The 23,941-nt window shown below is 62.6% G+C and overlaps 9 protein-coding genes across 14 annotated transcripts; 5 read left to right on the plus strand and 4 right to left on the minus strand.

Annotated features, from left to right (window-relative positions):
- Positions 1-462: 462 nt before the first annotated feature.
- LOC116799712 (scale keratin-like) lies at positions 463-1,211 on the plus strand. Its single transcript, XM_032713036.1, has one exon. The coding sequence runs from the start codon at positions 595-597 to the stop codon at positions 961-963; it is 369 nt and encodes a 122-aa protein (XP_032568927.1). The 5' UTR covers positions 463-594; the 3' UTR covers positions 964-1,211.
- Positions 1,212-3,169: 1,958 nt separating this feature from the next.
- LOC116799688 (scale keratin-like) lies at positions 3,170-4,127 on the minus strand. Its single transcript, XM_032713011.1, has one exon. The coding sequence runs from the start codon at positions 3,725-3,727 to the stop codon at positions 3,341-3,343; it is 387 nt and encodes a 128-aa protein (XP_032568902.1). The 5' UTR covers positions 3,728-4,127; the 3' UTR covers positions 3,170-3,340.
- A 588-nt stretch (positions 4,128-4,715) lies between these two features.
- Positions 4,716-10,053, plus strand: LOC116799679 (scale keratin-like). Of its 2 annotated transcripts, XM_032713001.1 has the most exons (3): positions 4,716-5,133; positions 5,241-5,620; positions 9,919-10,053. In XM_032713001.1, exons 1-3 carry the CDS (start codon positions 4,960-4,962, stop codon positions 9,947-9,949), a joined length of 585 nt encoding a protein of 194 aa, XP_032568892.1. In that variant the 5' UTR covers positions 4,716-4,959; the 3' UTR covers positions 9,950-10,053. The 2 variants fall into 2 exon arrangements, with proteins under 2 accessions (XP_032568892.1, XP_032568893.1); XM_032713002.1 differs by lacking the exons at positions 4,716-5,133; positions 5,241-5,620 and adding an exon at positions 9,237-9,431 and having other exon boundaries at positions 9,539-10,053.
- LOC116799686 (scale keratin-like) lies at positions 7,397-13,663 on the minus strand. Its single transcript, XM_032713008.1, is given in 4 exon segments — positions 7,397-7,598; positions 12,368-12,479; positions 12,482-12,743; positions 13,584-13,663. Coding segments are annotated over 4 exon segments (462 nt in total). The 5' UTR covers positions 13,641-13,663; the 3' UTR covers positions 7,397-7,567.
- A 326-nt stretch (positions 13,664-13,989) lies between these two features.
- LOC116799680 (scale keratin-like) lies at positions 13,990-14,865 on the plus strand. Its single transcript, XM_032713003.1, has 2 exons — positions 13,990-14,184; positions 14,292-14,865. Exons 1-2 carry the CDS (start codon positions 14,011-14,013, stop codon positions 14,700-14,702), a joined length of 585 nt encoding a protein of 194 aa, XP_032568894.1. The 5' UTR covers positions 13,990-14,010; the 3' UTR covers positions 14,703-14,865.
- Positions 14,866-17,022: 2,157 nt separating this feature from the next.
- LOC116799678 (scale keratin-like) lies at positions 17,023-21,991 on the minus strand. 5 transcript variants are annotated; one of them, XM_032712994.1, is made up of 2 exons: positions 21,468-21,991; positions 17,023-17,460 (listed from the first exon to the last, which is right to left on the minus strand). In XM_032712994.1, the coding sequence occupies exons 1-2, from the start codon at positions 21,816-21,818 to the stop codon at positions 17,071-17,073; spliced, it is 741 nt and encodes a 246-aa protein (XP_032568885.1). In that variant the 5' UTR covers positions 21,819-21,991; the 3' UTR covers positions 17,023-17,070. The 5 variants fall into 5 exon arrangements, with proteins under 5 accessions (XP_032568885.1, XP_032568891.1, XP_032568890.1 ...); XM_032713000.1 differs by lacking the exon at positions 21,468-21,991 and adding an exon at positions 19,499-19,654; XM_032712999.1 differs by lacking the exon at positions 21,468-21,991 and adding an exon at positions 19,486-19,653.
- Positions 18,680-19,531, plus strand: LOC116799687 (scale keratin-like). The gene is made up of 2 exons (XM_032713009.1): positions 18,680-18,842; positions 18,950-19,531. The coding sequence occupies exon 2, from the start codon at positions 18,974-18,976 to the stop codon at positions 19,358-19,360; it is 387 nt and encodes a 128-aa protein (XP_032568900.1). The 5' UTR covers positions 18,680-18,842; positions 18,950-18,973; the 3' UTR covers positions 19,361-19,531.
- On the minus strand, positions 20,857-21,471 carry LOC116799690 (scale keratin-like). The gene is made up of 2 exons (XM_032713013.1): positions 21,468-21,471; positions 20,857-21,360 (listed from the first exon to the last, which is right to left on the minus strand). Exon 2 carries the CDS (start codon positions 21,334-21,336, stop codon positions 20,968-20,970), a length of 369 nt encoding a protein of 122 aa, XP_032568904.1. The 5' UTR covers positions 21,337-21,360; positions 21,468-21,471; the 3' UTR covers positions 20,857-20,967.
- Positions 21,992-22,721: 730 nt separating the features above from the next.
- On the plus strand, positions 22,722-23,293 carry LOC116799689 (scale keratin-like). Its single transcript, XM_032713012.1, has one exon. The coding sequence runs from the start codon at positions 22,722-22,724 to the stop codon at positions 23,106-23,108; it is 387 nt and encodes a 128-aa protein (XP_032568903.1). The 3' UTR covers positions 23,109-23,293.
- The last annotated feature ends 648 nt before the right edge of the window (positions 23,294-23,941 follow it).

Below are 23,941 nucleotides of genomic sequence, written 5' to 3' on the forward strand. Positions count from 1 at the left end.
CCAGCAGAGCCGGGCTCCATCCACCTCCAGGCTCTGGCCATGGAGCTCTGCAGGGCTAGGGGACAAAAGATTCCCTGGGCACTTCCCTCAGTTAATTGTGAAAGGCCCAGAGATGCCAAGCAGTGCCCAAGTGTTCCTGATTCCTGCCAGTGCTGCCCCAAGCACCCCAACCCCTCCCTGGTATTCCTGGAGCCCCACTGAGGGAGAGATCCCTGCTGACAAAGGGCAAGGAGGCAGGAAGGGGCAGCAGGCTGGGGCAGCGGGATGTGCTGGGGTGGCAGCCGGGGGGATGCTGACTCAGGGAGGGGCAGGAGCGGCCCAGCCCTGGTGTCATCAGCAGCAGGGAGTGTCCCCTGTGCACATTGGCCCGGCCGGGGCTGAGCCGTGGTGGGGCTGCTATAAAAGGCCTGGCCGGGCCAGGCTGTGCCAAGCTGCTCTGGCCACCTTGTCCTCAGGGAAAAGGGTAAGTGTGGCAGCGCTTGTGCTGCTGGCTCCTGCTGCAGCCCCGGCCCCCGGGCCTGGGCCGCTGCCCTCTGCAGCTCTGCTGCCCTCACTGCTGCCCTCTTGCAGAGCTCCAGCGCATCCCTGGCCGAGATGTCCTGCTACGAGCTGTGCCCCCCCAAAGCCAGCGTGGCTGTGCCCAAGCCCAGCGTGGCTGTGCCCCAGCCCATCGCCGAGAGCTGCAACGAGCTGTGCGCCCGCCAGTGCCCCGACTCCACGGCCTTCATCCAGCCGCCCCCCGTGGTGGTCACCTTCCCCGGCCCCATCCTCAGCTCCTTCCCCCAGCAAGCCGTGGTGGGCTCCGCCGGAGCCCCCGCCTTTGGGGGCTCCCTGGGGCTGGGGGGCCTCTACGGCCAAGGGGCCACCCAGGCCTCGGGGGGCCTCTGCACCTTTCCCACAGCCTGCGCTGCTCCCGCCTGCAGCCCTTGGCTCCTGCCCCGCTACTCCAGGAAAATCTGCTAAAGCCTCACCCAGCAGCCCTACAGCCCTTTGGGGCTCTCAGCCTCTCTCCTCCCCTCTTTCCTCCTCTCCTGTCCCTCTCCCCATGACTCCTCTCCCCCTCCTGCCCGTGCCCACATTCCCGACTCCCCCATGGTCCCACAGGGCACTTGCTTCTCTCTGCAAGAGCCCCTGCCTGGCACAAGCCTGAAGGATCAGCTCTCTGCCAGCCTGGGCACATAACCTGCCTGCCTCTGCCTCATGTGTCTTTGTCCAGTGTGTTCTGCCCTTGCAATAAAAGAATCTTGCATCCAACATCTGCCTCTCTGGTTTCCTGCTGTTGCTCAGAATGGGGGGCAGAGTTTCCTCGCCCTGCCCGTGTCCCTGACCCCACTGGCCGGGGCAGTGTCTCAGCCCCATCAGAGCCAGGCTGAGCTGCCTTTGCACAGCCCCATCAGCCCTGGCAGCTCTCAGCACACACACTCCTGCAGCTCAACTCCCAGGATTCTGCCTGAAGCCAGGCAGCTCCTCTGGCTGCAGGACATGGAGCCCAGTGGGGCAGTAGCTGTGCTTTAAACATGCTTCAAAATGGCTCTTTGTAGTCTCTTTGCTGGCTCCTGCTTTCTTCTTCCCAAGCCCCCCCCCCCCGACAATGTTCTCCCCTGCAGGAATGTCCTGGGCAGATCTCCTGAGCTGTTCTCATTGGCCCCTTTAACCCCTTCCTATTGGTTGTTAACCCTTCCTGCCACCTGTCATTGGTTCCCCTGGGAATCCTCCGAACCCTATAAATGTGACATCCCCAACAATAAACTCTCTCTTGCCTCCTCTCCACGCCGCTGTGCTGTCTCTGTGCCTGCCATGGGACCACTTGGGTGGCAGGAGGGGAGAGCACCTCTCCCCTCCAAGCTCAGGACCCGAAGAAACCCCTGGCGCGGGAGTCCCCCCCCATCCACCTTAAGCTGTGGAAATGGTTCCTCAGATGGAAATGGAACTAGAACTGGGCTGCCCCACACCATGGGGGGAAAGGGATCCAGAGCCCAGGGGGCTTTTTCAGACCTCCAGCCTCCCTGGGATAGAGAGGGGCTGTCCCCACAGCTGGGAGCCAGCCAGGGACAAGGGTTGCCAGTGCTCCAAACCCTGTATGTTTGCATGGCTCTGCTAAAGTTCTTGGAACTGAAAGCAGAGGAGAGTCTTCCCTTTCACTGTTCCCTATCCTGGATGTTCCCTCATCATCACCTCCTCCTTCTCCCCCTCCTCCTCCTCCTTCTCCTCCTCCTTCTCCTTGTCTTTCTCTATCACTTTTCCTTTCACTTATTGCTTCCACTTCTACTCCATCTCATTGCTCTCATTCTCATCTTTTCAGTTCCCCTGTGCTATAGTTTTCTCCTCCCCATGAACCTTCACTGTCCCCTTCTCTCTTCTATTTTACCTTCTCCTTGTCCTTCCAGTTCCAATTCCCCTTTGGTGACCCCTCACCCCTGCACACACAACACATTTGCTGCCCCTCAGCTCTGCTACAAACACACAGTGACACAAATCCCCCCTGGATCCTTGTTCCCACAGCCTTTCCAGGCCACCTTGGCCTCCTGCTGCCCCCTCCAGCAGGGTCACCCAGAGCCCAGTGCCCAGCCCCGTGGCCACAGGGCTTTGCCAGCTCTCCAAGGACAGAGCCTGCAGCCTGTGCCAGGGCAGCCTGTGCCAGGGCAGCCTGTGCCAGGGCTGGCTCCCCTGCCTCTGACCAAGGCCTTTGGGGCTGCATTTCAGCTGCTGCCCATTGCCTCTGCTCCTGGCCCTGAGCCCTCTGCCCAGAGCCTGCTTCCATCTTCCTCAGCCCTTCCCTTCTCTCCTGGCTGCTGCTGCTGGAATCCCCCGCAGCCTCCTCTGCACTGGGGGCAACATTCCAGGCACTCTGGGGCTGTGCCAGCAGCACAAATGGTGCCTGTCCCTTCAGCAAGTGTGTGTGGCCCTTGGGGGAGTGTCTGCAGTGCCCCCCAGGTGTTCTGTCCTTGGGGGGCACAGCAGTGGGCACAGCAGGGCAGGGCTGGCCTGGCCAGGGCTGAGTGGAGGGCAGGGATCCCTGTGTGCAGCTGCCCCACAGACACCTCTGCCCACCACTGCAACCCCCCAGTGCCACCTGGGCATCCCAGCAACAGCTTTGCCCTCCCACCCTTGGCACTGCCCCACACCCAGGGTCTTCCCAACTAGGGAAAAATGGGGATGGAGACAAGACTTGACTGCAGGAAAAGTTTATTGAGCAGAGAGGGTCAGGAGAGAGTGTGAGAGAGATGGTGGGCAAGAGCCAGGCAGGCTGGTGGTGCCGGGCTGGAGGAGGCCAAGGGCTGTTGTGCAGCTGGTGGGTTGTGGAGCGTGGTGAGCGCTGTCAGTGGGGTGTGGGCTGGGTCTAGCAGGGCCCGCAGGTGTCCCAGATTTTCCTGGAGTAGCGGGGCAGGAGCCAAGGGCTGCAGGCGGGAGCAGCGCAGGCTGTGGGAAAGGTGCAGAGGCCCCCCGAGGCCTGGGTGGCCCCTTGGCCGTAGAGGCCCCCCAGCCCCAGGGAGCCCCCAAAGGCGGGGGCTCCGGCGGAGCCCACCACGGCTTGCTGGGGGAAGGAGCTGAGGATGGGGCCGGGGAAGGTGACCACCACGGGGGGCGGCTGGATGAAGGCCGTGGAGTCGGGGCACTGGCGGGCGCACAGCTCGTTGCAGCTCTCGGCGATGGGCTGGGGCACAGCCACGCTGGGCTTGGGCACAGCCACGCTGGCTTTGGGGGGGCACAGCTCGTAGCAGGACATCTTGGCCCGAGGGAGGTGAGGCTGAAACACAGAATAACAAAAAAAAAGGTGTTATAAACAAGCAGGAGACCCCCAGGCTGAGCAGTGCCCTATTCCCAGGCCTGGCCTGCAGCTGCAGGGACCAGATGTGTACTGACTCTCCCACAATGGCCACCTCTTGCCCTTTGCCCTGACAGCCCCCTGAGTGCCCTGATCCCCACACCAGAGCCCACCCAATCCCTGCCCAAGGCCCTGTGCCCAGCCTGGCTGTGCCTGTGGCAGCCAAGGGGCCCTTGGTGCCTGGTGCCAGTGCAGCTGATCCCTGCCAGTCCCTGCCAGGCTGCTCCCAGCACAGCCGCTGCCCTGGCAGCTGTGGTGGCCAGGGAGGGCCGTGGGCAGGGCCTGCCCCAGGAGGCCCAGAGCCCGGGCACCCACCTGCCCTTGTGCTGAGCAGAGCGAGGCTGCAGCAGTGGATGCAGCCCTGGCCCAGGGCAGCGCTTTTATGGGGGGCCGGGCAGGCGGGGCGGGAGCTGCCCATGCTGGGGGCACGTGGCGCTGGGGGCCCAGCCCCTGCCTCCTCCCTGCCTGCCACGGGGCTCTTTTGCTGACTGGCTCTCTTGGACAGCCCCAACCCGCTCTCTCAGCCCCTGCAATTACCCCCTCGCACGCTGCCAGCTCATGGGGCACATCAGTCCTGCTGGGTCCTCATTATCTCATCGGGGCCATCATCTACACAGGGGAAGGTTACGAAACCCAAATCCAAGGCAGCTCCTCGGGGCCCTGCCTGCTCAGCACGAGGCATCACTGGCCAGCCCAGCAGAGCCGGGCTCCATCCACCTCCAGGCTCTGGCCATGGAGCTCTGCAGGGCTGGGGGACAGAAACCCCTCCTGCCCTGCCCAGAGGGGAATGGGGCAAGGAGCACAGAGCCCCAGTGCAGCCCCCGTCATTCTGGTGCCTGCCAGCCCTGGCCTAGCCCCACCACAACCCCTCCCAGCTCCTCCTGGAGCCCCATTGCTGAGGGAGATCCCGGGATCACACAACGTGCCAGGGGGGATTGGACCCTCAAGGATCATCGAGTGAAACTCCTGTCCCTTCACAAGAGTCATCCCATGTGCCCCAGAGTATTGTGCAAAGAGCTGTTGAACTGTGTGAGGCTTGGTGCTGTGAGCACTGCCCTGCTGCCAAGTGCCCAGGAGGCAGGAAGGGGCAGCAGGCTGGGGCAGCGGGATGTGCTGGGGTGGCAGCCGGGGGGATGCTGACTCAGGGAGGGGCAGGAGCGGCCCAGCCCTGGTGTCATCAGCAGCAGGGAGTGTCCCCTGTGCACATTGGCCCGGCCGGGGCTGAGCCGTGGTGGGGCTGCTATAAAAGGCCTGGCCGGGCCAGGCTGTGCCAAGCTGCTCTGGCCACCTTGTCCTCGGGGAAAAGGGTAAGTGTGGCAGCGCTTGTGCTGCTGGCTCCTGCTGCAGCCCCGGCCCCCGGGCCTGGGCCGCTGCCCTCTGCAGCTCTGCTGCCCTCACTGCTGCCCTCTTGCAGAGCTCCAGCGCATCCCTGGCCGAGATGTCCTGCTACGAGCTGTGCCCCCCCAAAGCCAGCGTGGCTGTGCCCAAGCCCAGCGTGGCTGTGCCCCAGCCCATCGCCGAGAGCTGCAACGAGCTGTGCGCCCGCCAGTGCCCCGACTCCACGGCCTTCATCCAGCCGCCCCCCGTGGTGGTCACCTTCCCCGGCCCCATCCTCAGCTCCTTCCCCCAGCAAGCCGTGGTGGGCTCCGCCGGAGCCCCCGCCTTTGGGGGCTCCCTGGGGCTGGGGGGCCTCTACGGCCAAGGGGCCACCCAGGCCTCGGGGGGCCTCTGCACCTTTCCCACAGCCTGCGCTGCTCCCGCCTGCAGCCCTTGGCTCCTGCCCCGCTACTCCAGGAAAATCTGCTAAAGCCTCACCCAGCAGCCCTACAGCCCTTTGGGGCTCTCAGCCTCTCTCCTCCCCTCTTTCCTCCTCTCCCGTCCCTCTCCCCATGACTCCTCTCTCCCTCCTGCCCGTGCCCACATTCCCGACTCCCCCATGGTCCCACAGAGCACTTGGTTCTCTCTGCAAGAGTCCCTGCCTGGCACAAGCCTGAAGGATCAGCTCTCTGCCAGCCTGGGCACATAACCTGCCTGCCTCTGCCTCATGTGTCTTTGTCCCCTGTGTTCTTTGCTGCTCTTGAAATAAAAGAATCTTGCATCCAACATCTGTTTCTCTGGTTTCACTGTCAAACCCAGCCTTTGCTGAAGGGCTTCCTTGCACTAAACATCGTCCCCACCCAGTGGACCAGACCAGTGTGTTGTCCCCATCAGAGCCAGGCTGAGCTGCCTTTGCACAGCCCCCCAGCCCTGGCAGCTCTCAGCACACACGGTCCTGCCCTTGAGCTCCAAGGACTCTGCCTGCAGTCTGGCAGCTCCTCTGGCTGCAGCACTTGCAGCCCGTGGGCTTTGGAAGCCCTCCAGCCCTTTGGGTAAAAGTCGGGCTGACCCTGGGCCTGGGGACACTCCAGGGGCAAAGGCTGCCTGAGCTCCAGCCCATCTGATCCTGCACAGCTCTGCTAAAGGTCTTTGGGGTGATGGCAAAGAAGAGGCTTCCCTTTCTCTGTGCTCCTTATCTTAAATTGCATGTTCATCAGCACCTTCTCTTTCCCTTTCCCCATCTCCTCTTTCTCCTCCTGCTTTTCCTTCTACTTCTCCTAGTCCTAATCCTTCTCATTCTTCTCCTTATTCTGCTTCCATTACATCTTTGCTATAATTTTCTCCTTCCCATGACCCTTCACTGTCCCCTTCTCTCTTTTATTTTACCTTCCCCTTCCCTTTCCCATTCCCCTTTAGTTCTTTTGCTCCCCCCTCAGCACACACAACACATTTGCTGCCTCTCAGCTCTGCCTCAGACACAGAATGATAACTCTAAGGGAGAGTAAGGGAAAGAAAAACTGAGAGTGGACAGATGTCCAGAGTCACTGCCCATGGGGTCCAGCGATGGAACTTGGGAGTTGCAGCTTCCACGTCTGTCAGTTGAAGGGTGGCCTTGATCTGCTGGGGGTGAAGGAGGGAAGCCCCCACACTCCAAGAAGTTATGAGTTATTATATCCATGGTTGGTGTCCCGGGCCATGCCTCGAGCCTCCAACCTCTCCCTGGGCCTGAGCAGAGTTTTTGTGTCTGGCTCCCTCCTTTCGAGATTGGCAGAGGGGGGCGGGATGGGCTTTGATGGGCCATCAGAGGTATAATGCAAAGGTCAAAAGCCTGAAACTCGGCTCTTCGGGCCCTTTCAGGGCTTGACACCTTCAGCACTGGAGGGAGGGATGGGCCTAACTGCCCATCAGAGGTATAAAGCAAAAGTCCTGCAGAAGCCTGCAAAAGTCCCTTGGTAATCCTAGAATGCATAAATCATGAACCATTTCAGTCTCTGACAGAGTGTCTGCAGTGCCCCCCAGGTGTCCTGTCCTTGGGGGCACAGGAGTGGGCACAGCAGGGCAGGGCTGGCCTGGCCAGGGCTGAGTGGAGGGCAGGGATCCCTGTGTGCAGCTGCCCCACAGACACCTCTGCCCACCACTGCAACCCCCCAGTGCCACCTGGGCATCCCAGCAACAGCTTTGCCCTCCCACCCTTGGCACTGCCCCACACCCAGGGTCTTCCCAACTAGGGAAAAATGGGGATGGAGACAAGACTTGACTGCAGGAAAAGTTTATTGAGCAGAGAGGGTCAGGAGAGAGTGTGAGAGAGATGGTGGGCAAGAGCCAGGCAGGCTGGTGGTGCCGGGCTGGAGGAGGCCAAGGGCTGTTGTGCAGCTGGTGGGTTGTGGAGCGTGGTGAGCGCTGTCAGTGGGGTGTGGGCTGGGTCTAGCAGGGCCCGCAGGTGTCCCAGATTTTCCTGGAGTAGCGGGGCAGGAGCCAAGGGCTGCAGGCGGGAGCAGCGCAGGCTGTGGGAAAGGTGCAGAGGCCCCCCGAGGCCTGGGTGGCCCCTTGGCCGTAGAGGCCCCCCAGCCCCAGGGAGCCCCCAAAGGCGGGGGCTCCGGCGGAGCCCACCACGGCTTGCTGGGGGAAGGAGCTGAGGATGGGGCCGGGGAAGGTGACCACCACGGGGGGCGGCTGGATGAAGGCCGTGGAGTCGGGGCACTGGCGGGCGCACAGCTCGTTGCAGCTCTCGGCGATGGGCTGGGGCACAGCCACGCTGGGCTTGGGCACAGCCACGCTGGCTTTAGGGGGGCACAGCTCGTAGCAGGACATCTTGGCCCGAGGGAGGTGAGGCTGAAACACAGAATAACAAAAAAAAAGGTGTTATAAACAAGCAGGAGACCCCCAGGCTGAGCAGTGCCCTATTCCCAGGCCTGGCCTGCAGCTGCAGGGACCAGATGTGTACTGACTCTCCCACAATGGCCACCTCTTGCCCTTTGCCCTGACAGCCCCCTGAGTGCCCTGATCCCCACACCAGAGCCCACCCAATCCCTGCCCAAGGCCCTGTGCCCAGCCTGGCTGTGCCTGTGGCAGCCAAGGGGCCCTTGGTGCCTGGTGCCAGTGCAGCTGATCCCTGCCAGTCCCTGCCAGGCTGCTCCCAGCACAGCCGCTGCCCTGGCAGCTGTGGTGGCCAGGGAGGGCCGTGGGCAGGGCCTGCCCCAGGAGGCCCAGAGCCCGGGCACCCACCTGCCCTTGTGCTGAGCAGAGCGAGGCCGCAGCAGTGGATGCAGCCCTGGCCCAGGGCAGCGCTTTTATGGGGGGCCGGGCAGGCGGGGCGGGAGCTGCCCATGCTGGGGGCACGTGGCGCTGGGGGCCCAGCCCCTGCCTCCTCCCTGCCTGCCACGGGGCTCTTTTGCTGACTGGCTCTCCTGGACAGCCCCAACCCGCTCTCTCAGCCCCTGCAATTACCCCCTCGCACGCTGCCAGCTGCCACCTCAGCCCTCCAATCAGCCCCGCTGGCTCCTCATTTCCTTTCATTCCCCTCAGCACTTCCATCACCTCCCTGCCTCACAGGACACTCCTGCTGACAAAGGCTGACTGTAGGTGCCAGGGCTCTGCCCAAGGCCTTGATCTCGGGGCGCCCACATTCCTTGTCTGCAGAGCCCCAGGGCACAGCGGGGTCCTGGTGCTGACCTTGGCAAAGCCTCCCACACCCCAGTGCCCTCCTGAGGTGCCCTGGGTGTCCATCATCTGCACAGGGGGGATGTTCTCCAATGCCATGTCCAAGGCAGCTCAGACCCCCAGTGCAGCCCCTGTTGGGCTGATCCCTGCCAACCCTGCTCCCTTCCCACCCCAGCCCTTCCCAACTGTTCCTGGAGCCCCATTGCAGGGGCAGATCCCACAATGACAGAATGTGCCCAGTGGGATGGGACCCACGAGGATCATTGAGTCCAACTCCTGGCCCTGCACAGGCCCATCCAGAGAGTCACAGCATGTGCCCAAGGATAGACTGCAAAGAGCTGTTGAACTGTGTGAGGCTTGGTGCTGTGAGCACTGCCCTGCTGCCAAGTGCCCAGGAGGCAGGAAGGGGCAGCAGGCTGGGGCAGCAGGATGTGCTGGGGTGGCAGCCGGGGGGATGCTGACTCAGGGAGGGGCAGGAGCGGCCCAGCCCTGGTGTCATCAGCAGCAGGGAGTGTCCCCTGTGCACATTGGCCCGGCCGGGGCTGAGCCGTGGTGGGGCTGCTATAAAAGGCCTGGCCAGGCCAGGCTGTGCCAAGCTGCTCTGGCCACCTTGTCCTCGGGGAAAAGGGTAAGTGTGGCAGCGCTTGTGCTGCTGGCTCCTGCTGCAGCCCCGGCCCCCGGGCCTGGGCCGCTGCCCTCTGCAGCTCTGCTGCCCTCACTGCTGCCCTCTTGCAGAGCTCCAGCGCATCCCTGGCCGAGATGTCCTGCTACGAGCTGTGCCCCCCCCAAGCCAGCGTGGCTGTGCCCAAGCCCAGCGTGGCTGTGCCCCAGCCCATCGCCGAGAGCTGCAACGAGCTGTGCGCCCGCCAGTGCCCCGACTCCACGGCCTTCATCCAGCCGCCCCCCGTGGTGGTCACCTTCCCCGGCCCCATCCTCAGCTCCTTCCCCCAGCAAGCCGTGGTGGGCTCCGCCGGAGCCCCCGCCTTTGGGGGCTCCCTGGGGCTGGGGGGCCTCTACGGCCAAGGGGCCACCCAGGCCTCGGGGGGCCTCTGCACCTTTCCCACAGCCTGCGCTGCTCCCGCCTGCAGCCCTTGGCTCCTGCCCCGCTACTCCAGGAAAATCTGGGACACCTGCGGGCCCTGCTAGACCCAGCCCACACCCCACTGACAGCGCTCACCACGCTCCACAACCCACCAGCTGCACAACAGCCCTTGGCCTCCTCCAGCCCGGCACCACCAGCCTGCCTGGCTCTTGCCCATCATCTCTCTCACACTCTCTCCTGACCCTCTCTGCTCAATAAACTTTTCCTGCAGTCAAGTCTTGTCTCCATCCCTATCTTTTCCTTTGTTGGGAAGACCCTGGGTGTGGGGCAGTGCCAAGGGTGGGAGGGCAAAGCTGTTGCTGGGATGCCCAGGTGGCACTGGGGGGTTGCAGTGGTGGGTAGAGGTGTCTGTGGGGCAGCTGCACACAGGGATCCCTGCCCTCCACTCAGCCCTGGCCAGGCCAGCCCTGCCCTGCTGTGCCCACTGCTGTGCCCTTCAAGGACAGAACACCTGGGGGGCACTGCAGACACTCTCCCAAGGGCCACACACACTTGCTGAAGGGACAGGCACCATTTGTGCTGCTGGCACAGCCCCAGAGTGCCTGGAATGTTGCCCCCAGTGCAGAGGAGGCTGCGGGGGATTCCAGCAGCAGCAGCCAGGAGAGAAGGGAAGGGCTGAGGAAGATGGAAGCAGGCTCTGGGCAGAGGGCTCAGGGCCAGGAGCAGAGGCAATGGGCAGCAGCTGAAATGCAGCCCCAAAGGCCTTGGTCAGAGGCAGGGGAGCCAGCCCTGGCACAGGCTGCCCTGGCACAGGCTGCAGGCTCTGTCCTTGGAGAGCTGGCAAAGCCCTGTGGCCACGGGGCTGGGCACTGGGCTCTGGGTGACCCTGCTGGAGGGGACAGCAGGAGGCCAAGGTGGCCTGGAAAGGCTGTGGGAACAAGGATCCAGGGGGGATTTGTGTCACTGTGTGTTTGTAGCAGAGCTGAGGGGCAGCAAATGTGTTGTGTGTGCAGGGGTGAGGGGTCACCAAAGGGGAATTGGAACTGGAAGAACAAGGAGAAGGTGAAATAAAAGAGACAGAAGGGGACAGTGCAGGTTCATGGGGAGGAGAAAATTCTGGCAAAGGGAAACTGAAAAGATGAGAATGAGAGCAATGAGATGGAGTAGAAGTGGAAGCAATAAGTGAAAAAAAAAAAGTGATAAAGACAAGGAGAAGGAGGAGGAGGAGGAGGAGGGGGAGAAGGAGGAGGTGATGATGACATGTAGTGGTTTGGACCTTGTTTTCCCCCAGAGGCTAAGAAAATGGAACATCCAGGATAGGGAATATTGAAAGGGAAGACTCTCCTCTGCTTTCAGTTCCAAGAACTTTAGCAGAGCCATGGAAACATAAAGGGTTTGGAGCCCTGGCAACCCTTGTCCCTGGCTGGCTCCCAGCTTTGGGGACAACCCCTCTCTATCCCGGGGAGGCTGGAGGTTTGAAAAAGCCCCCTGGGCTCTGGATCCCTTTCCCCCCATGGTGTGGGGCGGCCCAGTTCTAGTTCCATTTCCATCTGAGGAACCATTTCCACAGCTTAAGGTGGATGGGGGGGGACTCCCGCGCCAGGGGTTTCTTCGGGTCCTGAGCCTGGAGGGGAGAGGTGCTCTCCCCTCCTGCCACCCAAGTGGTCCCATGGCAGGCACAGAGACAGCACAGCGGCGTGGAGAGGAGGCAAGAGAGAGTTTATTGTTGGGGATGTCACATTTATAGGGTTCGGAGGATTCCCAGGGGAACCAATGACAGGTGGCAGGAAGGGTTAACAACCAATAGGAAGGGGTTAAAGGGGCCAATGAGAACAGCTCAGGAGATCTGCCCAGGACATTCCTGCAGGGGAGAACATTGTCCGGGGGGGGGGCTTGGGAAGAAGAAAGCAGGAGCCAGCAAAGAGACTACAAAAAGCCATTTTGAAGCATGTTTAAAGCACAGCTACTGCCCCACTGGGCTCCATGTCCTGCAGCCAGAGGAGCTGCCTGGCTTCAGGCAGAATCCTGGGAGTTGAGCTGCAGGAGTGTGTGTGCTGAGAGCTGCCAGGGCTGATGGGGCTGTGCAAAGGCAGCTCAGCCTGGCTCTGATGGGGCTGAGACACTGCCCTGGCCAGTGGGGTCAGGGACACGGGCAGGGCGAGGAAACTCTGCCCCCCATTCTGAGCAACAGCAGGAAACCAGAGAGGCAGATGTTGGATGCAAGATTCTTTTATTGAAAGGGCAGCAAAGAACACACTGGACAAAGACACATGAGGCAGAGGCAGGCAGGTTATGTGCCCAGGCTGGCAGAGAGCTGATCCTTCAGGCTTGTGCCAGGCAGGGGCTCTTGCAGAGAGAAGCAAGTGCCCTGTGGGACCATGGGGGAGTCGGGAATGTGGGCACGGGCAGGAGGGGGAGAGGAGTCATGGGGAGAGGGACAGGAGAGGAGGAAAGAGGGGAGGAGAGAGGCTGAGAGCCCCAAAGGGCTGTAGGGCTGCTGGGTGAGGCTTTAGCAGATTTTCCTGGAGTAGCGGGGCAGGAGCCAAGGGCTGCAGGCGGGAGCAGCGCAGGCTGTGGGAAAGGTGCAGAGGCCCCCCGAGGCCTGGGTGGCCCCTTGGCCGTAGAGGCCCCCAGCCCCAGGGAGCCCCCAAAGGCGGGGGCTCCGGCGGAGCCCACCACGGCTTGCTGGGGGAAGGAGCTGAGGATGGGGCCGGGGAAGGTGACCACCACGGGGGGCGGCTGGATGAAGGCCGTGGAGTCGGGGCACTGGCGGGCGCACAGCTCGTTGCAGCTCTCGGCGATGGGCTGGGGCACAGCCACGCTGGGCTTGGGCACAGCCACGCTGGCTTTAGGGGGGCACAGCTCGTAGCAGGACATCTTGGCCCGAGGGAGGTGAGGCTGAAACACAGAATAACAAAAAAAAAGGTGTTATAAACAAGCAGGAGACCCCCAGGCTGAGCAGTGCCCTATTCCCAGGCCTGGCCTGCAGCTGCAGGGACCAGATGTGTACTGACTCTCCCACAATGGCCACCTCTTGCCCTTTGCCCTGACAGCCCCCTGAGTGCCCTGATCCCCACACCAGAGCCCACCCAATCCCTGCCCAAGGCCCTGTGCCCAGCCTGGCTGTGCCTGTGGCAGCCAAGGGGCCCTTGGTGCCTGGTGCCAGTGCAGCTGATCCCTGCCAGTCCCTGCCAGGCTGCTCCCAGCACAGCCGCTGCCCTGGCAGCTGTGGTGGCCAGGGAGGGCCGTGGGCAGGGCCTGCCCCAGGAGGCCCAGAGCCCAGGCACCCACCTGCCCTTGTGCTGAGCAGAGCGAGGCCGCAGCAGTGGATGCAGCCCTGGCCCAGGGCAGCGCTTTTATGGGGGGCCGGGCAGGCGGGGCGGGAGCTGCCCATGCTGGGGGCACGTGGCGCTGGGGGCCCAGCCCCTGCCTCCTCCCTGCCTGCCACGGGGCTCTTTTGCTGACTGGCTCTCCTGGACAGCCCCAACCCGCTCTCTCAGCCCCTGCAATTACCCCCTGGCACGCTGCCAGCTGCCACCTCAGCCCTCCAATCAGCCCCGCTGGCTCCTCATTTCCTTTCATTCCCCTCAGCACTTCCATCACCTCCCTGCCTCACAGGACACTCCTGCTGACAAAGGCTGACTGTAGGTGCCAGGGCTCTGCCCAAGGCCTTGATCTCGGGGCGCCCACATTCCTTGTCTGCAGAGCCCCAGGGCACAGCGGGGTCCTGGTGCTGACCTTGGCAAAGCCTCCCACACCCCAGTGCCCTCCTGAGGTGCCCTGGGTGTCCATCATCTGCACAGGGGGGACGTTCTCCAATGCCATGTCCAAGGCAGCTCAGACCCCCAGTGCAGCCCCTGTTGGGCTGATCCCTGCCAGCCCTGCTCCCTTCCCAGTTGTTCCTGGAGCCGCATTGCAGGGGCAGATCCCACAATGACAGAATGTGCCCAGTGAGATGGGACCCACGAGGATCATCGAGTCCAACTCCTGGCCCTGCACAGGCCCATCCAGAGAGTCACAGCATGTGCCCAAGGATAGACTGCAAAGAGCTGTTGAACTGTGTGAGGCTTGGTGCTGTGAGCACTGCCCTGCTGCCAAGTGCCCAGGAGGCAGGAAGGGGCAGCAGGCTGGGGCAGCAGGATGTGCTGGGGTGGCAGCCGGGGGGATGCTGACTCAGGGAGGGGCAGGAGCGGCCCAGCCCTGGTGTCATCAGCAGCAGGGAGTGTCCCCTGTGCACATTGGCCCGGCCGGGGCTGAGCCGTGGTGGGGCTGCTATAAAAGGCCTGGCCGGGCCAGGCTGTGCCAAGCTCCTCTGGCCACCTTGTCCTCGGGGAAAAGGGTAAGTGTGGCAGCGCTTGTGCTGCTGGCTCCTGCTGCAGCCCCGGCCCCCGGGCCTGGGCCGCTGCCCTCTGCAGCTCTGCTGCCCTCACTGCTGCCCTCTTGCAGAGCTCCAGCGCATCCCTGGCCGAGATGTCCTGCTACGAGCTGTGCCCCCCCAAAGCCAGCGTGGCTGTGCCCAAGCCCAGCGTGGCTGTGCCCCAGCCCATCGCCGAGAGCTGCAACGAGCTGTGCGCCCGCCAGTGCCCCGACTCCACGGCCTTCATCCAGCCGCCCCCCGTGGTGGTCACCTTCCCCGGCCCCATCCTCAGCTCCTTCCCCCAGCAAGCCGTGGTGGGCTCCGCCGGAGCCCCCGCCTTTGGGGGCTCCCTGGGGCTGGGGGGCCTCTACGGCCAAGGGGCCACCCAGGCCTCGGGGGGCCTCTGCACCTTTCCCACAGCCTGCGCTGCTCCCGCCTGCAGCCCTTGGCTCCTGCCCCGCTACTCCAGGAAAATCTGGGACACCTGCGGGCCCTGCTAGACCCAGCCCACACCCCACTGACAGCGCTCACCACGCTCCACAACCCACCAGCTGCACAACAGCCCTTGGCCTCCTCCAGCCCGGCACCACCAGCCTGCCTGGCTCTTGCCCACCATCTCTCTCACACTCTCTCCTGACCCTCTCTTCTCAATAAACTTTTCCTGCAGCCAAGTCTTGTCTCCATCCCTATCTTTTCCCTAGTTGGGAAGACCCTGGGTGTGGGGCAGTGCCAAGGGTGGGAGGGCAAAGCTGTTGCTGGGATGCCCAGGGGGCACTGGGGGGTTGCAGTGGTGGGCAGAGGTGTCTGTGGGGCAGCTGCACACAGGGATCCCTGCCCTCCACTCAGCCCTGGCCAGGCCAGCCCTGCCCTGCTGTGCCCACTGCTGTGCCCTTCAAGGACAGAACACCTGGGGGGCACTGCAGACACTCCCACAAGGACCACACACACTTGCTGAAGGGACAGGCACCATTTGTGCTGCTGGCACAGCCCCAGAGTGCCTGGAATGTTGCCCCCAGTGCAGAGGAGGCTGCGGGGGATTCCAGCAGCAGCAGCCAGGAGAGAAGGGAAGGGCTGAGGAAGGTGGAAGCAGGCTCTGGGCAGAGGGCTCAGGGCCAGGAGCAGAGGCAATGGGCAGCAGCTGAAATGCAGCCCCAAAGGCCTTGGTCAGAGGCAGGGGAGCCAGCCCTGGCACAGGCTGCCCTGGCACAGGCTGCAGGCTCTGTCCTTGGAGAGCTGGCAAAGCCCTGTGGCCACGGGGCTGGGCACTGGGCTCTGGGTGACCCTGCTGGAGGGGGCAGCAGGAGGCCAAGGTGGCCTGGAAAGGCTGTGGGAACAAGGATCCAGGGGGGATTTGTGTCACTGTGTGTTTGTAGCAGAGCTGAGGGGCAGCAAATGTGTTGTGTGTGCAGGGGTGAGGGGTCAGCAAAGGGGAATTGGAACTGGAAGGACAAGGAGAAGGTGAAATAAAAGAGACAGAAGGGGACAGTGCAGGTTCATGGGGAGGAGAAAATTCTGGCAAAGGGAAACTGAAAAGATGAGAATGAGAGCAATGAGATGGAGTAGAAGTGGAAGCAATAAGTGAAAGGAAAAGTGATAGAGAAAGACAAGGAGAAGGAGGAGGAGAAGGAGGAGGAGGAGGGGGAGAAGGAGGAGGTGATGATGAGGGAACATCCAGGATAGGGAATAGTGAAAGGGAAGACTCTCCTCTGCTTTCAGTTCCAAGAACTTTAGCAGAGCCATGCAAACATAAAGGGTTTAGAGCCCTGGCAACCCTTGTCCCTGGCTGGCTCCCAGCTGTGGGGACAGCCCCTCTCTATCCCGGGGAGGCTGGAGGTCTGAAAAAGCCCCCTGGGCTCTGGATCCCTTTCCCCCCATGGTGTGGGGCGGCCCAGTTCTAGTTCCATTTCCATCTGAGGAACCATTTCCACAGCTTAAGGTGGATGGGGGGGGACTCCCGCGCCAGGGGTTTCTTCGGGTCCTGAGCTTGGAGGGGAGAGGTGCTCTCCCCTCCTGCCACCCAAGTGGTCCCATGGCAGGCACAGAGACAGCACAGCGGCGTGGAGAGGAGGCAAGAGAGAGTTTATTTTTGGGGATGTCACATTTATAGGGTTCGGAGGATTCCCAGGGGAACCAATGACAGGTGGCAGGAAGGGTTAACAACCAATAGGAAGGGGTTAAAGGGGCCAATGAGAACAGCTCAGGAGATCTGCCCAGGACATTCCTGCAGGGGAGAACATTGTCGGGGGGGGGGCTTGGGAAGAAGAAAGCAGGAGCCGGCAAAGAGACTACAAAGAGCCATTTTGAAGCATGTTTAAAGCACAGCTACTGCCCCACTGGGCTCCATGTCCTGCAGCCAGAGGAGCTGCCTGGCTTCAGGCAGAATCCTGGGAGTTGAGCTGCAGGAGTGTGTGTGCTGAGAGCTGCCAGGGCTGATGGGGCTGTGCAAAGGCAGCTCAGCCTGGCTCTGATGGGGCTGAGACACTGCCCTGGCCAGTGGGGTCAGGGACACGGGCAGGGCGAGGAAACTCTGCCCCCCATTCTGAGCAACAGCAGGAAACCAGAAAGCCAGATGTTGGATGCAAGATTCTTTTATTGAAAGGGTAGCAAAGAACACACTGGACAAAGACACATGAGGCAGAGGCAGGCAGGTTATGTGCCCAGGCTGGCAGAGAGCTGATCCTTCAGGCTTGTGCCAGGCAGGGGCTCTTGCAGAGAGAAGCAAGTGCCCTGTGGGACCATGGGGGAGTCGGGAATGTGGGCACGGGCAGGAGGGGGAGAGGAGTCATGGGGAGAGGGACGGGAGAGGAGGAAAGAGGGGAGGAGAGAGGCTGAGAGCCCCAAAGGGCTGTAGGGCTGCTGGGTGAGGCTTTAGCAGATTTTCCTGGAGTAGCGGGGCAGGAGCCAAGGGCTGCAGGCGGGAGCAGCGCAGGCTGTGGGAAAGGTGCAGAGGCCCCCCGAGGCCTGGGTGGCCCCTTGGCCGTAGAGGCCCCCCAGCCCCAGGGAGCCCCCAAAGGCGGGGGCTCCGGCGGAGCCCACCACGGCTTGCTGGGGGAAGGAGCTGAGGATGGGGCCGGGGAAGGTGACCACCACGGGGGGCGGCTGGATGAAGGCCGTGGAGTCGGGGCACTGGCGGGCGCACAGCTCGTTGCAGCTCTCGGCGATGGGCTGGGGCACAGCCACGCTGGGCTTGGGCACAGCCACGCTGGCTTTGGGGGGGCACAGCTCGTAGCAGGACATCTTGGCCTGAGGGAGGTGAGGCTGAAACAGAAAACCACAAATAAAAGATGTCATGAGCGAGCAGGAGACCCCCAGGCTGAGCAGTTCAATGATCCCTGGCTGCCCCAAAACAGAAGTGCTCAGAGCCACATGGACTTGAGCTCTCTGCCCATGACTTGTCCTTTGCCCCCCAGGCCCCGGAGTGCCCTGATACCCACACAGAGAGAAACACAAGATCTCTCCCCAAGCCCTGTGCCCAGCCTGGCTGTGCCTGTGGCAGCCAAGGGGCCCTTGGTGCCTGGTGCCAGTGCAGCTGATCCCTGCCAGTCCCTGCCAGGCTGCTCCCAGCACAGCCGCTGCCCTGGCAGCTGTGGTGGCCAGGGAGGGCCGTGGGCAGGGCCGGCCCCAGGAGGCCCAGAGCCCGGGCACCCACCTGCCCTTGTGCTGAGCAGAGCGAGGCCGCAGCAGTGGATGCAGCCCTGGCCCAGGGCAGCGCTTTTATGGGGGGCCGGGCAGGCGGGGCGGGAGCTGCCCATGCTGGGGGCACGTGGCGCTGGGGGCCCAGCCCCTGCCTCCTCCCTGCCTGCCACGGGGCTCTTTTGCTGACTGGCTCTCCTGGACAGCCCCAACCCGCTCTCTCAGCCCCTGCAATTACCCCCTCGCACGCTGCCAGCTCATGGGGCACATCAGTCCTGCTGGGTCCTCATTATCTCATCGGGGCCATCATCTGCACAGGGGAAGGTTACGAAACCCAAATCCAAGGCAGCTCCTCGGGGCCCTGCCTGCTCAGCACGAGGCATCACTGGCCAGCCCAGCAGAGCCGGGCTCCATCCACCTCCAGGCTCTGGCCATGGAGCTCTGCAGGGCTGGGGGACAGAAACCCCTCCTGCCCTGCCCAGAGGGGAATGGGGCAAGGAGCACAGAGCCCCAGTGCAGCCCCCGTCATTCTGGTGCCTGCCAGCCCTGGCCCAGCCCCACCACAACCCCTCCCAGCTCCTCCTGGAGCCCCATTGCTGAGGGAGATCCCGGGATCACACAACGTGCCAGGGGGGATTGGACCCTCAAGGGTCATCGAGTGAAACTCCTGTCCCTGCACAAGAGTCATCCCATGTGCCCCAGAGTATTGTGCAAAGAGCTGTTGAACTGTGTGAGGCTTGGTGCTGTGAGCACTGCCCTGCTGCCAAGTGCCCAGGAGGCAGGAAGGGGCAGCAGGCTGGGGCAGCGGGATGTGCTGGGGTGGCAGCCGGGGGATGCTGACTCAGGGAGGGGCAGGAGCGGCCCAGCCCTGGTGTCATCAGCAGCAGGGAGTGTCCCCTGTGCACATTGGCCCGGCCGGGGCTGAGCCGTGGTGGGGCTGCTATAAAAGGCCTGGCCGGGCCAGGCTGTGCCAAGCTGCTCTGGCCACCTTGTCCTCGGGGAAAAGGGTAAGTGTGGCAGCGCTTGTGCTGCTGGCTCCTGCTGCAGCCCCGGCCCCCGGGCCTGGGCCGCTGCCCTCTGCAGCTCTGCTGCCCTCACTGCTGCCCTCTTGCAGAGCTCCAGCGCATCCCTGGCCGAGATGTCCTGCTACGAGCTGTGCCCCCCCAAAGGCAGCGTGGCTGTGCCCAAGCCCAGCGTGGCTGTGCCCCAGCCCATCGCCGAGAGCTGCAACGAGCTGTGCGCCCGCCAGTGCCCCGACTCCACGGCCTTCATCCAGCCGCCCCCCGTGGTGGTCACCTTCCCCGGCCCCATCCTCAGCTCCTTCCCCCAGCAAGCCGTGGTGGGCTCCGCCGGAGCCCCCGCCTTTGGGGGCTCCCTGGGGCTGGGGGGCCTCTATGGCCAAGGGGCCACCCAGGCCTCGGGGGGCCTCTGCACCTTTCCCACAGCCTGCGCTGCTCCCGCCTGCAGCCCTTGGCTCCTGCCCCGCTACTCCAGGAAAATCTGGGACACCTGCGGGCCCTGCTAGACCCAGCCCACACCCCACTGACAGCGCTCACCACGCTCCACAACCCACCAGCTGCACAACAGCCCTTGGCCTCCTCCAGCCCGGCACCACCAGCCTGCCTGGCTCTTGCCCACCATCTCTCTCACACTCTCTCCTGACCCTCTCTGCTCAATAAACTTTTCCTGCAGTCAAGTCTTGTCTCCATCCCCATTTTTCCCTAGTTGGGAAGACCCTGGGTGTGGGGCAGTGCCAAGGGTGGGAGGGCAAAGCTGTTGCTGGGATGCCCAGGTGGCACTGGGGGGTTGCAGTGGTGGGCAGAGGTGTCTGTGGGGCAGCTGCACAGGAAAAGCTGAAAGGAAAAGTGATAGAGAAAGACAAGGAGGAGGAGGAGGAGGAGGAGGAAGAGGAGAAGGAGGAGATGATGATGAGGGAACATCCAGGATAGGGAACAGTGAAAGGGAAGACTCTCCTCTGCTTTCAGTTCCAAGAACTTTAGCAGAGCCATGCAAACATAAAGGGTTTAGAGCCCTGGCAACCCTTGTCCCTGGCTGGCTCCCAGCTTTGGGGACAACCCCTCTCTATCCCGGGGAGGCTGGAGGTTTGAAAAAGCCCCCTGGGCTCTGGATCCCTTTCCCCCCATGGTGTGGGGCGGCCCAGTTCTAGTTCCATTTCCATCTGAGGAACCATTTCCACAGCTTAAGGTGGATGGGGGGGGACTCCCGCGCCAGGGGTTTCTTCGGGTCCTGAGCTTGGAGGGGAGAGGTGCTCTCCCCTCCTGCCACCCAAGTGGTCCCATGGCAGGCACAGAGACAGCACAGCGGCGTGGAGAGGAGGCAAGAGAGAGTTTATTGTTGGGGATGTCACATTTATAGGGTTCGGAGGATTCCCAGGGGAACCAATGACAGGTGGCAGGAAGGGTTAACAACCAATAGGAAGGGGTTAAAGGGGCCAATGAGAACAGCTCAGGAGATCTGCCCAGGACATTCCTGCAGGGGAGAACATTGTCCGGGGGGGGGCTTGGGAAGAAGAAAGCAGGAGCCGGCAAAGAGACTACAAAAAGCCATTTTGAAGCATGTTTAAAGCACAGCTACTGCCCCACTGGGCTCCATGTCCTGCAGCCAGAGGAGCTGCCTGGCTTCAGGCAGAATCCTGGGAGTTGAGCTGCAGGAGTGTGTGTGCTGAGAGCTGCCAGGGCTGATGGGGCTGTGCAAAGGCAGCTCAGCCTGGCTCTGATGGGGCTGAGACACTGCCCTGGCCAGTGGGGTCAGGGACACGGGCAGGGCGAGGAAACTCTGCCCCCCATTCTGAGCAACAGCAGGAAACCAGAGAGGCAGATGTTGGATGCAAGATTCTTTTATTGCAAGGGCAGAACACACTGGACAAAGACACATGAGGCAGAGGCAGGCAGGTTATGTGCCCAGGCTGGCAGAGAGCTGATCCTTCAGGCTTGTGCCAGGCAGGGGCTCTTGCAGAGAGAAGCAAGTGCCCTGTGGGACCAAGGGGGAGTCGGGAATGTGGGCACGGGCAGGAGGGGGAGAGGAGTCATGGGGAGAGGGACAGGAGAGGAGGAAAGAGGGGAGGAGAGAGGCTGAGAGCCCCAAAGGGCTGTAGGGCTGCTGGGTGAGGCTTTAGCAGATTTTCCTGGAGTAGCGGGGCAGGAGCCAAGGGCTGCAGGCGGGAGCAGCGCAGGCTGTGGGAAAGGTGCAGAGGCCCCCCGAGGCCTGGGTGGCCCCTTGGCCGTAGAGGCCCCCCAGCCCCAGGGAGCCCCCAAAGGCGGGGGCTCCGGCGGAGCCCACCACGGCTTGCTGGGGGAAGGAGCTGAGGATGGGGCCGGGGAAGGTGACCACCACGGGGGGCGGCTGGATGAAGGCCGTGGAGTCGGGGCACTGGCGGGCGCACAGCTCGTTGCAGCTCTCGGCGATGGGCTGGGGCACAGCCACGCTGGGCTTGGGCACAGCCACGCTGGCTTTGGGGGGGCACAGCTCGTAGCAGGACATCTCGGCCAGGGATGCGCTGGAGCTCTGCAAGAGGGCAGCAGTGAGGGCAGCAGAGCTGCAGAGGGCAGCGGCCCAGGCCCGGGGGCCGGGGCTGCAGCAGGAGCCAGTAGCACAAGCGCTGCCACACTTACCCTTTTCCCCAAGGACAAGGTGGCCAGAGCAGCTTGGCACAGCCTGGCCCGGCCAGGCCTTTTATAGCAGCCCCACCACGGCTCAGCCCCGGCCGGGCCAATGTGCACAGGGGACACTCCCTGCTGCTGATGACACCAGGGCTGGGCCGCTCCTGCCCCTCCCTGAGTCAGCATCCCCCCGGCTGCCACCCCAGCACATCCCGCTGCCCCAGCCTGCTGCCCCTTCCTGCCTCCTTGCCCTTTGTCAGCAGGGATCTCTCCCTCAGTGGGGCTCCAGGAATACCAGGGAGGGGTTGGGGTGCTTGGGGCAGCACTGGCAGGAATCAGGAACACTTGGGCACTGCTTGGCATCTCTGGGCCTTTCACAATTAACTGAGGGAAGTGCCCAGGGAATCTTTTGTCCCCTAGCCCTGCAGAGCTCCATGGCCAGAGCCTGGAGGTGGATGGAGCCCGGCTCTGCTGGGCTGGCCAGTGATGCCTCGTGCTGAGCAGGCAGGGCCCCGAGGAGCTGCCTTGGATTTGGGTTTCGTAACCTTTGCCCTGTGCAGATGATGGCCCCGATGAGATAATGAGGAGCCAGCAGGACTGATGTGCCCCATGAGCTGGCAGCGTGCCAGGGGGTAATTGCAGGGGCTGAGAGAGCGGGTTGGGGCTGTCCAGGAGAGCCAGTCAGCAAAAGAGCCCCGTGGCAGGCAGGGAGGAGGCAGGGGCTGGGCCCCCAGCGCCACGTGCCCCCAGCATGGGCAGCTCCCGCCCCGCCTGCCCGGCCCCCCATAAAAGCGCTGCCCTGGGCCAGGGCTGCATCCACTGCTGCGGCCTCGCTCTGCTCAGCACAAGGGCAGGTGGGTGCCCGGGCTCTGGGCCTCCTGGGGCAGGCCCTGCCCACGGCCCTCCCTGGCCACCACAGCTGCCAGGGCAGCGGCTGTGCTGGGAGCAGCCTGGCAGGGACTGGCAGGGATCAGCTGCACTGGCACCAGGCACCAAGGGCCCCTTGGCTGCCACAGGCACAGCCAGGCTGGGCACAGGGCTTGGGGAGAGATCTTGTGTTTCTCTCTGTGTGGGTATCAGGGCACTCCGGGGCCTGGGGGGCAAAGGACAAGTCATGGGCAGAGAGCTCAAGTCCATGTGGCTCTGAGCACTTCTGTTTTGGGGCAGCCAGGGATCATTGAACTGCTCAGCCTGGGGGTCTCCTGCTCGCTCATGACACCTTTTATTTGTGGTTTTCTGTTTCAGCCTCACCTCCCTCGGGCCAAGATGTCCTGCTACGAGCTGTGCCCCCCCAAAGCCAGCGTGGCTGTGCCCAAGCCCAGCGTGGCTGTGCCCCAGCCCATCGCCGAGAGCTGCAACGAGCTGTGCGCCCGCCAGTGCCCCGACTCCACGGCCTTCATCCAGCCGCCCCCCGTGGTGGTCACCTTCCCCGGCCCCATCCTCAGCTCCTTCCCCCAGCAAGCCGTGGTGGGCTCCGCCGGAGCCCCCGCCTTTGGGGGCTCCCTGGGGCTGGGGGGCCTCTACGGCCAAGGGGCCACCCAGGCCTCGGGGGGCCTCTGCACCTTTCCCACAGCCTGCGCTGCTCCCGCCTGCAGCCCTTGGCTCCTGCCCCGCTACTCCAGGAAAATCTGGGACACCTGCGGGCCCTGCTAGACCCAGCCCACACCCCACTGACAGCGCTCACCACGCTCCACAACCCACCAGCTGCACAACAGCCCTTGGCCTCCTCCAGCCCGGCACCACCAGCCTGCCTGGCTCTTGCCCACCATCTCTCTCACACTCTCTCCTGACCCTCTCTTCTCAATAAACTTTTCCTGCAGCCAAGTCCTGTTTCGTTGTCTCTTTGTCTGGAGCTCTTTTCCCCGCAGCTCTGGGAGGGTGAACTCTGGTCCTTCTGTGTTTCCCCAAAGGCTCTCATACATTTTTTGCTCCTCAGAGAGATGAGGTGATTCCTGCTTTGTTTGTATCCCACTCCAGTTCAGTGGTTTTCAGCACAGGGAAAATCTGATTTCTGGGGAAGAGCAATGAATAGAAGAATGATTCAATGACAAAAGTGCAACAGTGTATTGGGATGAGGTGTTTGGAGTACTAAGTGTCTTCAATTATATTTATAAATATTTCTGTTCTTGTATATACACGTTTAAAATTATGTGTAAACTGGTACATTTCGGCCATAATATTATTGTGTTGCAGCTCTGTTAGAGGTGTCTTAGGCACTTGTGGCCTTCCAGAAGATTGTGTGATGCTGCCCTCTCACCCTCCAAAACTTACAGAGCTGCTGCTGTACCTCCTGTAGGGAAAGTGTAACTCCCTCGGTGTCAAAGCAAGCACAGACAATCTTTTCCTTTGTTTCACTCAGCATGACAAACCCAACAACGTTTATTTCATCCCTTTCTGTTGCACATGTTGGTTTATTCAGGATTAGTCCCATTGGTTTTTCCCGGATTCACTCAGTCTGTTGGAGAAGTCGGGACATGTCTGCAGTG

The sequence above is a fragment of the Chiroxiphia lanceolata genome, chromosome 29 (assembly GCF_009829145.1).
Source record: "Chiroxiphia lanceolata isolate bChiLan1 chromosome 29, bChiLan1.pri, whole genome shotgun sequence".
In the NCBI taxonomy this organism is placed as follows: Eukaryota; Metazoa; Chordata; class Aves; order Passeriformes; family Pipridae; genus Chiroxiphia; species Chiroxiphia lanceolata.